Source organism: Magallana gigas, chromosome 1 (genome assembly GCF_963853765.1).
Source record: "Magallana gigas chromosome 1, xbMagGiga1.1, whole genome shotgun sequence".
In the NCBI taxonomy this organism is placed as follows: domain Eukaryota; kingdom Metazoa; phylum Mollusca; class Bivalvia; order Ostreida; family Ostreidae; genus Magallana; species Magallana gigas.
Genome location: NC_088853.1, coordinates 73,275,641 through 73,288,230, shown reverse-complemented (window position 1 = coordinate 73,288,230; position 12,590 = coordinate 73,275,641). Strand labels below are relative to the sequence as shown.

Sequence of the window (12,590 nt, the reverse complement as noted above, 5' to 3'; positions counted from 1 at the left end):
TAAAACTTTGACTTGGATATAGCTTTTATAGTACATGTATCTACATGTGTTCAACTTCATACTGTATTAAAATCATAACTAAATAATAGTTAGTATAATAATGATAATAATAATATCTATTAATATTAATTTTTTTTCCTTCAAAAATTCATGCCAAATTTGAGCAATTTTTTAAGGAGAATTATCTGCTTGGGGCCCATATTTCCAAACAAAATGGGCTGTGACATAGATCACAATAAAATATATGAACATATAAGATCTCCATCTTGATATCTATGTTTGTTTTCGGATAATTGACATTACAAGTATTTCAGGTGACAACCTCCTAAATTTGTCATTTATATCTAAATTTTAATCTAGTCAGAGTTATCGAAAGATAAGAAATGACACTTGACATAACAAAGAAATTGGTGGCCAAACAATATTTTGGTAATGTTCTATGAAGATTTCAAGTCATCCCATAAAAAAGAGTACTTTTGCTATTTTATTGTGCATGACCGCTAGTAAATCTTATCTTAACTTTGCACTGTTCATTATTTCTGAATAAAACTCCAAAAACAGTCTATAGCAAGTCATTTCAGGGCTGTAGTGGTGGTGGGGGTCAATCAATGAGAAGTGTTGTATCACTGACTTCAAAGAGAATAGAGAAAAATAAATAAAACATCGCATCCTGATCACGACGTAAATTGTTATTTGAACTGTTATTCCGTTCGGGAAATCTTATATTCCCGACTTGTCATTGTCCATAAATACAGACAATTTCTGAAATCTTTAATGATATATAAGGCACGGAGTTCATAGCTTTGAACTTCATTTGAAATTGCATCGGAATTATTTAGAGAGTGCAATTTGCACTGCTGATGATTTCTGAAAAAAACTCTAAAACAGTCTTTAGCAACTCATTTTAGGGCTGGAGTGTGATGAGGGGAGGGGGGGGGGGTAAAAATATATTGGAATTGAAGAAAACATGGTATTTGAAATAAAACATCACATCCTGTTCATGACGTTAACTATTGTTTGAAGTGTATTTCCGCTCGTTTAATCTTATATTCCCGACTTGTCGTAGTCACTGACTATAGATAATTTTCAATTTCTTTTAAATAGATATAAAGCACGAAGTTCATAGCATTAAAATCCATTTAGATTTGCATCGGTAATATTGAGAGTATCAGGACTTATAACCAGAGAGAGCGAACTAGGCTGTAGCCAACACTCAGTATTCCTGAGCAATATCACACAGTACAATTTATTGCACAAGGATAAAATGACTCCTCATTCTCTGATCAGAAGAACTTTGTATGGAATGACTCTAACAACGCTGCCGATTTGTTTATTATCATTTTACGTCACAGTTACATCTGCGAGTGTTCACGGTGAGAGGTATATTGGTCCCGTTGTCCGGGTGATGGGGATCATTGGTCAGCAGCAATGTGTCCGGGAATGTAGACACAGGCCCAAGCTGTGTCGTGGAGTCAACTACCGGAAACAGGAACTGCTGTGTGAACTTGTGTCGGCCATCAACGAAACGGAACCAAAACCCGGCTATGTTAGAATTGAAATAGATCAGGTAGTTTCCATGTTATCCATCTGTCTGCCCGTCTGTCTGCCCGTCTGTCTGTCCGTCCGTCTGTCTGTCTGTCTGTCTGTCTGTGTCCTTGTTTTTTTCTGCATTTTTGTAATCAAATGATATATTTATTTTCCATTCCATATCTAATTCTACCCTGACACATCTACAGAGTGCCAATATCACACAGGAATGTGTGTCGTGCTCCGCTGACGAAATGTGTGTTACGCTTTCCAGTAAGAAGAACCATTGTATTAAAGGTGGGTTAATTATTTCCATTTAGAAAGTAAAAACACATGAAATACTTAAATCCACACTTTGCAAAAGTTTTCCTTTAGCGGGGTCAACCTAAAGGTTAAGAATTCAAAACCAATATAATCCCTTTATGCAACAAGACATTTTGGCGCCCGTTGATAAAATCTCTTTGAATTTAATTCATTCCTTTAAGGTTTGAGGTACCCCATCCTGTGAAGCAATTAAAAAGTACAACGGAATTATTATTTGTTTGCCGTCAAATGGCAAAGTTAAACACATTTAAACGAGAAAGATTCCTGGGATTTTTTGTGGATTTTTCTATTAATAATTTGATATTTTTTGATACCCCCTCCCCCACCAACCCCCCCCCCCCCAAAAAAAAAAATGGTGCACGTTTCTGTAAAAGTTAATTCCAATATTCAGTTGTAGGTAATTTGTAAATCGTTGCCCGTTATCTTTTGCCATATAAGTAGAGTGATAATACAATAAAAAATTGAGTTTAATGTACCATCCTACTTCACAGCTAATTTGTAGAATGGGGAAAATGAAATCTCAAGTATTTTTCACCTGGTCATAGGAATGTCTTTTGTTAACTTTCAAAATTATAAAAGGGCAAACATGTTTGAAGAAGGGAGATAACTTTAAAGTAAAACATCAGCTGTTTGATATACAGGTTCATGTTAACTCGAAAAATGAGCAACTGTTTCTAGCCTTATCAGTCCACTAAAAATCTTTATTCATGTATCCACATTATGCAGACGTAAAACGGTATTAGTCTTAAAATATAAATAAATGAATTCTTTAATGAATGTATATAAAAAAAATATTCTACATTAAGAAAAAAAATTGCTTTTTCGTTCACTTTAGATGGAATTATTACTTTTTAGATAATGACAGTCCGGCGGATTGTACATCCCTTCACAACAATAACTGTGGTCTAACTAGTGGACTATACAGAATAAAGCTACCGTTCCTAGGTCACGTGACAGCTTTCTGTGATATGGATACAGATGGCGGCGGCTGGACAGTACAGACAGTTTATTATCATTATTATTATCATTATTATTGACAGTTATTCTTGTACTAACACATTAATATTTTAATTTTGGTTACACCAAATACGTTTTGTTTCTTAGAGAAAAGTGTATTAAAAAATCCAGGTAAATCAAAATAAAAAAAAATATTGTGTATTTCAAAAATGTAGCACAATGTCTAATACTGTTTATCACATAAATATTCTTTGTTCTTTTGCCTCGATATAGTATCAATCACCATTTATTCTTTTAAAGGTCTTTCAGAAACGACAGGATGGTTCTGAGGATTTTTATAGAACATGGATGGAGTACAAGAACGGATTTGGAAATTTGAGATCTGAGTTTTGGCTCGGTATTATTCTTACTTTGTTTTATATTCAAATTAATTATGAAGATCTTATTTTACATTTCTTAACTGGTTTGTTTTAAAAGTCTGGACAATTTTTTAGAAAATAAATGTACACAATGTTTACAAACATTATTGTAAACACTATTTACAACAACGTTTTACATAAGTTATTTTAAATCTAGGTTAAAAAGGGTGCAGGGTTAAACAAAATAGTTTTATTCCAATTTGTGTCATTGACTAAGAAAGAGCTAGCCTGATTTCAAAGTTTTTTAGGCAACGAAAAACTACACCACCTGCTGGGTCAGGGGACGTATGAGATGAGGATGGACATGGAGGACTTTGACAACCAGACACGTTACGTCAAGTACACCAGTTTTAACGTAGGAGACGAGTCTAGCAAGTACACAGTCACGATATCGGGGTTTTCTGGGAACGTTGGTGAGATTTTTCATCCGTCAAAAATGTCAATAAATTTGGGGTTTTATGCTTTTTGTTTACAATAATTGTCGATACATTTATTTTTTAACCCATGTACATAAGTCATATGGTTTTTAAATTAAGTAATATTTTGAGATAAAATATTCCAATAAAAAAATATGACAAAACAATGATCATTTTGCCGATTCGATACAGAATTTAAAAAACGTTTTTTGGAATGTATTTTTTATATAGGGGACTGTTTTACAAATGCATTAACCATTCACAAGGTTATGAACAACATGAAATTCTCCACACGGGATCAAGACAATGATCGTGATACAGGTGAGTGTGCCGCTATAATGAAATCTGGGTGGTGGCACCGCTCCTGTAACTGTGCGAACCCTAACGGTCTGTACTTGGCAGGGGAAACCACTCTCTTCAATCAAGGAGTAACTTATCATCCATGGCGGGATAAGTTCTATTCGCTTAAGTCAACTCGCTTAATGGTAAGACGAGTTGCCTAGACACTAGGTGACATCATTAATAATGGAGATTGTTTTTCTATTTAACTAATTATGTATAATTAACATATTTTGTTACGATGATTAGATTTCAGGTTGTTTGGATTCTTGTTGTCATTCATTTTATGAAATAGGACTCATATTACAATTTATATATAATATTAATTAAAAATACATATGCATGATAGCAAGGAAACAAAGTTTTAATCAACAGGATTCCACTTCCGGAATCTCACTTCCGCTCAACACATTTCATTCAGTTTAGCAAAGAAATGTCTACAGCAGAAAGATAGGAGTTACAGGAGAAGAAAAATACAAATACTAAAGGCGTTTAAAGTTATCGTTAGAAATAAGTATAGGGTACCTAAACTTTCTGTCCACGGTCATACCTGAGTGAACAACACAGATAAGTTTCCTGAATGCTGGCAAAGTTATGTTAAGAAATATCGAATGCCCTGAACATTACTCTCCAGGGTCTGTGTTCCGTGTCTGTGTTATAAAGTGACTCAAACTACTATATGCATAGACATGCTTATCGACAAATCATGCGCCCCTCTTGCATTCGACATAACACACGGAAAAATGGTTCAGTCCGACAACGTCACTCACGATCACGTGTTTAATAACAATTATGGACAATACCCAGCCAGGTTTAAAATACAGGACTGTGAAGCTAACCCAGTATATGTGATTGTAACGGTGTTTATATTGTTGGTTACATGTTATAATTCTAATGGTGTAATTTTGTAATACTGTTTATATGTTATGATAAATAACTTTTTCGACGAAGTGAACATAAAAGGAAAAGAAAGGAAAATTGTACGTTGTCTTCGGTGTTGGTAGTGCAAATTAAGATAATAAACTCTTTTATGCGTTAATCGTGTTTTTGTTTTTTGTTTTTGTTTTTGTCTAAATATTTAAACAAAAGGTATTTTTTATACAGTGTATGTGCAAAACACATAATATGTTCACTGTACAGCTGTAACTTCCTTATGCCTTCTTTCACGCGCTGCTAGGTTAAGAAAACATAAAAAACTACCTTAAAAACATTATTAATGACCGTAGATAGTGACCGTATTTTCCTTAATAGCAAATGAGATTTACAAAACTCAGAACCTCAAGGTTTTGTACGACTACTATCTTCTTATTCACATTGAAGTTCAACCTTTAAAAACACTAAGTCCAATAGTTGTTTTACAAACAGTTTTATTTATAGCGTGATTGTATAGGTCTTACAAATTTACAAACTCAACTCGACCAGTACATGTCTGATGTCAAATTCCAAATCTTAATCAAAATTTGTCAAATATCATTTTACATGGGATTATATACCTTTTCACTTATGACCAATAGTTTAGATTGGATATGTCTATCTGTGATGATCATGAGGGAACATTTAGAGCTTAAATTTCGAAGCTAACAAATATCTTACTAATAATAGAATATAGACTTTATGATTGAGCTATAACTAATCTATCACTCTTACCTTTAGTGTTTGGATATGGAAACTGATTTACCATTCTTACATCGTGTGCTTCGACATAGACACTTATCCATGACTCCTACCTTTTATTTTTTGATAAAGACATCAATTTTCCACGGTTATCGCGTGTGTTCGGACATGGACACTAATTTACCATAATTGAATCGTCCTTATACAACATAAATAATCATATACTGTGGTTTCATTTATATTCAAGGGTATCAATTTTCGTGGATAAAGTGAAAATCACAGTTTCAAGGATACGTAAATTCGTGGCCAATGACCATATCAATACAAAATGTAAACAGAAATAGCACTTCAATGAACATAAAATTTCATGGATCAACTTAACAACGAAATCCACGAAAATTGGTATTCAACGAATATTGATGAAACCACAGTACTTTAAAATTTATTTACGAGTTCACCTTCTACAAGTTTTAAGCATTTTCGAGTTGCTGGCTGTTATTTACGAAATAAGGAATCATTGTTAGGTAGTTGATTTTATTCAACTCCTCTATGCAGTCACTCTGGCAAACCGGAAGTGAAACAGTGAAACCGGTAATACATGTACTAAAGACTTGAAACACTAAAGACCTGAATGTCTTGAAACTTTAAATAAATGATACAGTTTTGTATTGCGTCAAAGAAAATTACTTTGTTTGAGTGATTATTTCCATATGAACTGTGATAGAAAAGTATCATGAAATGGCATCGATATGACTTATTTATGCAAATATATGAAAAACTTGAAAATTTGAATTGACCTGAACATTTCAGCTGACCTGGAATTTTATATAAATGATACGTTTCTATTTTCTGCGTCAAATTAGATGATTATGTGTGGGGGTTCATCATTTTCTATGTGAAATGTGTTTGAAAATTACATCAATGGAATTTTACATCCTTATTAATTATTTGTGCAGAAATACGAAAGACCTGAAATTTTGACCTGACCTGAAAATGAGCATGGTTCCATGGGTAGATTAATCTTTTTCAAAATCATAATTAAAATTCCATATTCACTCACCACTGCTGACAAAACTAAGTATTTAAAACTAGTATATAAATTTGATGCAATGTATTTAGTAGCAATGTTTTTTCAAGGAAACTTATTTATAAATACCTCGATAAAAGTCTGATTTTAAATGGTACGAACAATTTATATGTTTTTGTGGTCGTATGTTCTTACGCCAAACGCAGTACAGTTAAGGCGGTCAATAAAAATATCGGCAAATTTTTGTGATGAAAACACGTATACTTTAGTTAAACTGGCATGTCCTTTTTAAAATCAATAACAGTCCCTCAAATGCAATATATTTCTAAAATATATATATAACAGTACAATATTTTATGTTCATAGTGGTCACGTGATATGGCAGTCGCATGGTACAAGCAGATGTATTTGTGGTTTTGAGGTCATTTAAAAAATTCAATATTGCAAGGGCATAATCATGTCAAAATTCACAACTGAATTATGAAATAACTTGATGTTATATCGTAGATTTTGAAAAACGGTGCGAACTTTTTAAGATAAGAATATTTGTTAGTAGAAACCGTAATTTATAATGCATATGTTGAATAATTTTGAAGGTCACAGGGTTAATTTCATTAAAAAATAATTAATTTGTAAGATTTTACAAGGATCGTGGAAGTTTTTAAGTACATAGCATATTTCAAATTCACATGTAAAAGTTTGTCGGGATCAAGTAAGTGTATGCCTTTGCAATTAAGTGATTTATTTAGGTACTCAGATTTTAGATATACGATATTTTATACAAAACCGAGGTGGCTTCTTTATACGATGCATACTTTTAACAAAATTAAAATAAGACTATATAGGTAGCATTCTACTAATAATAATTTTAAACAAAATATTCATTTATACTTTTCCGTTAATGTATGACATTTATTTTTCTTCGCTATAAAACTGCACGATAGCCTTCAATGATTTAACTTAATGCGTCATTTTGAAGCATATGACGTCATATTTTGTAGTACAGCGAGAACGACATCTCGCTTATTTTTCAGTGTGTACGATATAACGGACATCAAAATTGTAAGCAATAGCATTTGTTGTTTTTAATTAAAAGATTAGTGTAAGTTAATTTTACTAATAAATATATTACAAAGTACTTTCGAGGTTTGTAATATACTGTGATGTCATAATGCACATTTCCCGTACTTTTCGTCTGAACGGAGTTTATTGACAGCCTTAACTGTGCTGCGAAGTGCAATATTGCTTGGGTACAATTATTTAAAAATATTTCGATTACTGATAAAAATGCAATGCATATCGTAAAGTTAGATGGCGTTAATTTTATCCTGAAATATGATTTATGTAGGTTTTTTTTCTTCATTTCTTCATCTATACACCTAGCTCGGGATTCTTCTTGGAAAAGCCCAAAATTCATATTCGAAAAAAAATGTTTGCAATATTATTCATATACAGCTAAGGAACTACTTGTCAAGCCAAATAACATACATGTTTTTTGCATAAAAAATAACCAATAAAATCAACCTCCGTCAGTACAATGTACTGCAGTACTTTGATTAAGTATTAAAATGTAATCGAATACGAACAAGGGAGACAGTCTTCATCACGCTAAACCACGTTTATTCATCGCATCATATTCAAAAAATGATTCCTTATTACGTAGATTTATATAGTTTCCAGCAAAATCACGAATGGATATTTTTTTAAAAAATGTATATGACTTTTCATTACAAAGTTGATTCGTACTTCTATTACACACACGCTGGAAGATGTTAATATATTGACTGATCGCCTACTAAATTACATCATTATTATTTCATTTCCTAACAGACATCAAACCAAAGCGTCCGGTACTTCCGACTACGCCAAAGATATCAAGGTATAACTATAGTTTGCAATTTACTATACAATTTAAAAGAAAAAAAGAATGTCACACAAACATACTCTGCTTTGTAGACATGGCAACCAACAATGTCCTCTTTTAAGTTCTTTGACATCAACTGTAAGCCAATGTGACATTAACTGTATGACAGTGTGACATTAAGCTGTGTCAGTGTGACATTAACTGCATGCCAGTGTGACATCAACTATATGCCAGTGTGACGTTCACTGTAACCCAGTGTGACATTAACCGTATGACAGTGTGACATTAACTGTAACCCAGAGTGACATTAACTAAATGCCAGTGTGACATTAACTGTAACCCAGTGTGACATTAAAAAAATGCCAGTGTGACATTAACTGTAAGCTAGTGAGACATTAACTGTATGCAAGTGAGATATTATCTGTATGCCAGTGTGACATGAACTGTATGCCAGTGTGACATTAATTGCATACCAGTGTGACATTAACTGGATGCCAGTGTGACATTAATTGCATACCAGTGTAACATCAACTGTATGCCAGTGTAACATCAACTGTATGCCAGTGTGACATTAACTGCATGCTAGTGTGACATTAATTGCATACCAGTGTGACATTAAGTGTAACCCAGTGTGACATTAACTAAATGCCAGTGTGACCTTAACTGTAACCCAGCGTGACATGAACTGTATGCCAGTGTGACATTAACTGTATGCCAGTGTGACATGAACTGTATGCCAGTGTGACATGAACTTTATGCAAGTGTGACATTAACTGTATGCAAGTGTGACATTAACTGTATGACAGTGAAACATCAACTGTATGCCAGTGTGACATGAACTGTATGCCAGTGTGACATGACCTGTAAGCCAGTGTGACGTTATCTGTATGCCAGTGTGACATGAACTGTATGCCAGTGTGACATTAATTGCATACCAGTGTGACATTAACTCTATGACAGTGTGACATTAACTGCATGCCAGTGTGACATGAACTGTATGCCAGTGTAACATTATCTGTATGCCAGTGTGACATGAAATGTATGCCATTGTGACATTAACTGTAAGCCAGTGTGACATGAACTGTACGCAAGTGTGACATTAACTGTATGCCAGTGTGACATTACCTTAATGACAGTGTAAGATCAACTGTATGCCAGTGTGACATGAACTGTATGCCATTGTGACATAAACTGTATGCAAGTGTGACATGAACTGTATGCAAGTGTGACATTACCTGTATGCCAGTGTCACATTAACTGTATGCCAGTGTGACATGAACTGTATGCCAGTGTGACATTAACTGTATGCCAGTGTAACATCAACTGTATGCCAGTGTAACATCAACTGTTTGCCAGTGTGACATTAACTGCATGCTAGTAAGACATTAACTGCATGCCTGTGTAACATTAAGCTGTGTCAGTGTGACATTAACTGTATGCCAATGTGACATGAACTGTATGCAATTGTGACATTAACTGTATGCCAGTGTGACATTAACTGTATGCAAGTGTGACATTAACTGTATGCCAGTGTAACATTAACTGTATGCCAGTGTAACATCAACTGTATGCCAGTGTGACATGAACTGTATACCAGTGTGACATTAATTGTATGCCAGTGTGACATGACCTGTATGCCAGTGTGACATTAACTGTATGCCAGTGTGACATTAACTGTATGCCAGTGTGACAATAACTGTATGCCAGTGTTACAATAACTGTATGCCAGTGTGATATGAACTGTATGCCAGTGTGAAATTAACTGTATGCCAGTGTGACATGAACTGCATGCTAGTGTGACATTAACTGTATGCCAGTGTGACATTGACTGTATGCCAGTGTGACATTAACTGTATGCCAGTATGACATTAACTGTATGCCAGTGTAACATTAACTGTATTCCAGTGTAACATGAATTGTATGCCAGTGTGACATTAACTGCATTCTAGTGTGACATTAACTGCCTACCAGTATGACATTAACTGTATGACAGTGTGACATTAACTGCATGCCAGTGTGACAAGGACTGTATGCCAGTGTCACACAATGCCAGTGTTTTGTTAACTGTATGCTAGTGTAACATTAACTGTATGCCAGTGTGACATGAACTGTATGCCAGTGTGACATTAACTGTATGCCAGTGTAACATCAACTGTATTCTAGTGTAACACGAACTGTATGCCAGTGTGACATTAACTGCATGCTACTGTGAAATTAACTGCATACCAGTGTATGCCAGTGTGACATAAACTGCATTCTAGTGTGACATTAACTGCCTACCAGTATGACATTAACTGTATGACAGTGTGACATTAACTGCATGCCAGTGTGACAAGGACTGTATGCCAGTGTCGCATTATCTGTTGGCCAGTGTGAAATTAACTGTATGCCAGTGTGACATCAACTGTATGCCAGTGTGACATCAACTGTATGCCAGTGTGACATTAACTGCATACCAGTGTGACATTAACTGTATGACAGTGTGACATTAACAGCATGCCAGTGTGACATGAACTGTATGCCAGTGTGGCATTAACTGTAAGCCACTGTGACATTTACTGTATGCCAGTGTGGCATTAACTGTAAGCCACTGTGACATTTACTGTATTCCATTGTGACATTAACTTTAAGCCACTGTGACATTAACCGTATGCCAGTGTGACATGAACTGTATGCCAGTGTGACATTAACTGTATGCCAGTGTAACATCAACTGTATTCTAGTGTAACACGAACTGTATGCCAGTGTGACATTAACTGCATGCTACTGTGAAATTAACTGCATACCAGTGTGACATTAACTGTATGACAGTGGGACATTAACTGTATGCCAGTGTGACATGAACTGTATGCCATTGTGACATTAACTGTATGCCAGTGTTTTGTTAACTGTATGCCAGTGTGACATTAACTGTATGCCAGTGTGACATTAACTGTATGCTAGTGTGACATTAATTGCATACCAGTGTGACATTAACTGTATGACAGTGTGACATTAACTGTATGCCATTTTGACATTAACTGTATGCCAGTGTTTTGTTAACTGTATGCCAGTGTGACATTTACTGTATGCCAGTGTGACATTAACTGTATGCTAGTGTGACATTAATTGCATACCAGTGTGACATTAACTGTATGACAGTGTGACATTAACTGCATGCCAGTGTGACATGAACTGTATGCCAGTGTGACATTATCTGTATGCCAGTGTGAAATCAACTGTATGCCAGTGTGACATCAACTGTATGCCAGTGTGACATTAATTGCATGCTAGTGTGACATTAATTGCATACCAGTGTGACATTTACTGTATGACAGTGTGACATAAACTGCATGCCAGTGTGACATGAACTGTATGCCAGTGTGGCATTAACTGTAAGCCACTGTGACATTTACTGTATACCATTGTGACATTAACTGTAAGCCAGTGTGACATTAACTGTATGCCAGTGTTTTGTTAACTGTATGCTAGTGTGACATTAACTGTATGCCAGTTTGACATGAACTGTATGCCTGTGTGACATTAACTGTATGCCAGTATGACATTAATTGTATGCCAGTGTGACATTATCTGTATGCCAGTGTGATATTAACTGTATACCAGTGTGACATTAACTGTATGCCAGTGTGACATTAACTGTATGTAAGTGTGACATTATCTGTATGCCAGTGTTACATTTATTGTATGCCAGTGTGACATGAACTGTATGCTAGTGAGACATTATATGTATGCCAGTGTGACATTTATTGTATGACAATGTGTCATGAACTGTATGTGTCACGGCAGCCGTTGTTACTGTTCAGTCAAACACAACAGGATTGATTTATTTTTTAGAATTTTTATATAAAATAAAACCAAACAAATATACATAATTTATACATGTTATAAACATTAAAATATTTCAGTTTTCTGTTGTCCCAAGTCTCCATCACGGGCATGTAGAATAGGAGTGGGTAGATATGGCATGGTGTGAGACAGTGGTGGACAGGAATAACCATGGCGATGGACTGCCAGAAACTGGATAGGGACCTTATCAAATTAAACAAATAAACATATTCTGAGTTACATGATTAATATACCTTACATAAACGAAGGCTAAGTCG

At 34.8% G+C, this 12,590-nt stretch overlaps 1 protein-coding gene across 1 annotated transcript; it reads left to right on the top strand.

Moving 5' to 3' along the window:
- Positions 1-2,730: 2,730 nt before the first annotated feature.
- On the top strand, positions 2,731-5,019 carry LOC136272705 (ficolin-2-like). The gene is made up of 4 exons (XM_066074919.1): positions 2,731-2,846; positions 3,109-3,205; positions 3,476-3,640; positions 3,875-5,019. The coding sequence occupies exons 1-4, from the start codon at positions 2,820-2,822 to the stop codon at positions 4,144-4,146; spliced, it is 561 nt and encodes a 186-aa protein (XP_065930991.1). The 5' UTR covers positions 2,731-2,819; the 3' UTR covers positions 4,147-5,019.
- The last annotated feature ends 7,571 nt before the right edge of the window (positions 5,020-12,590 follow it).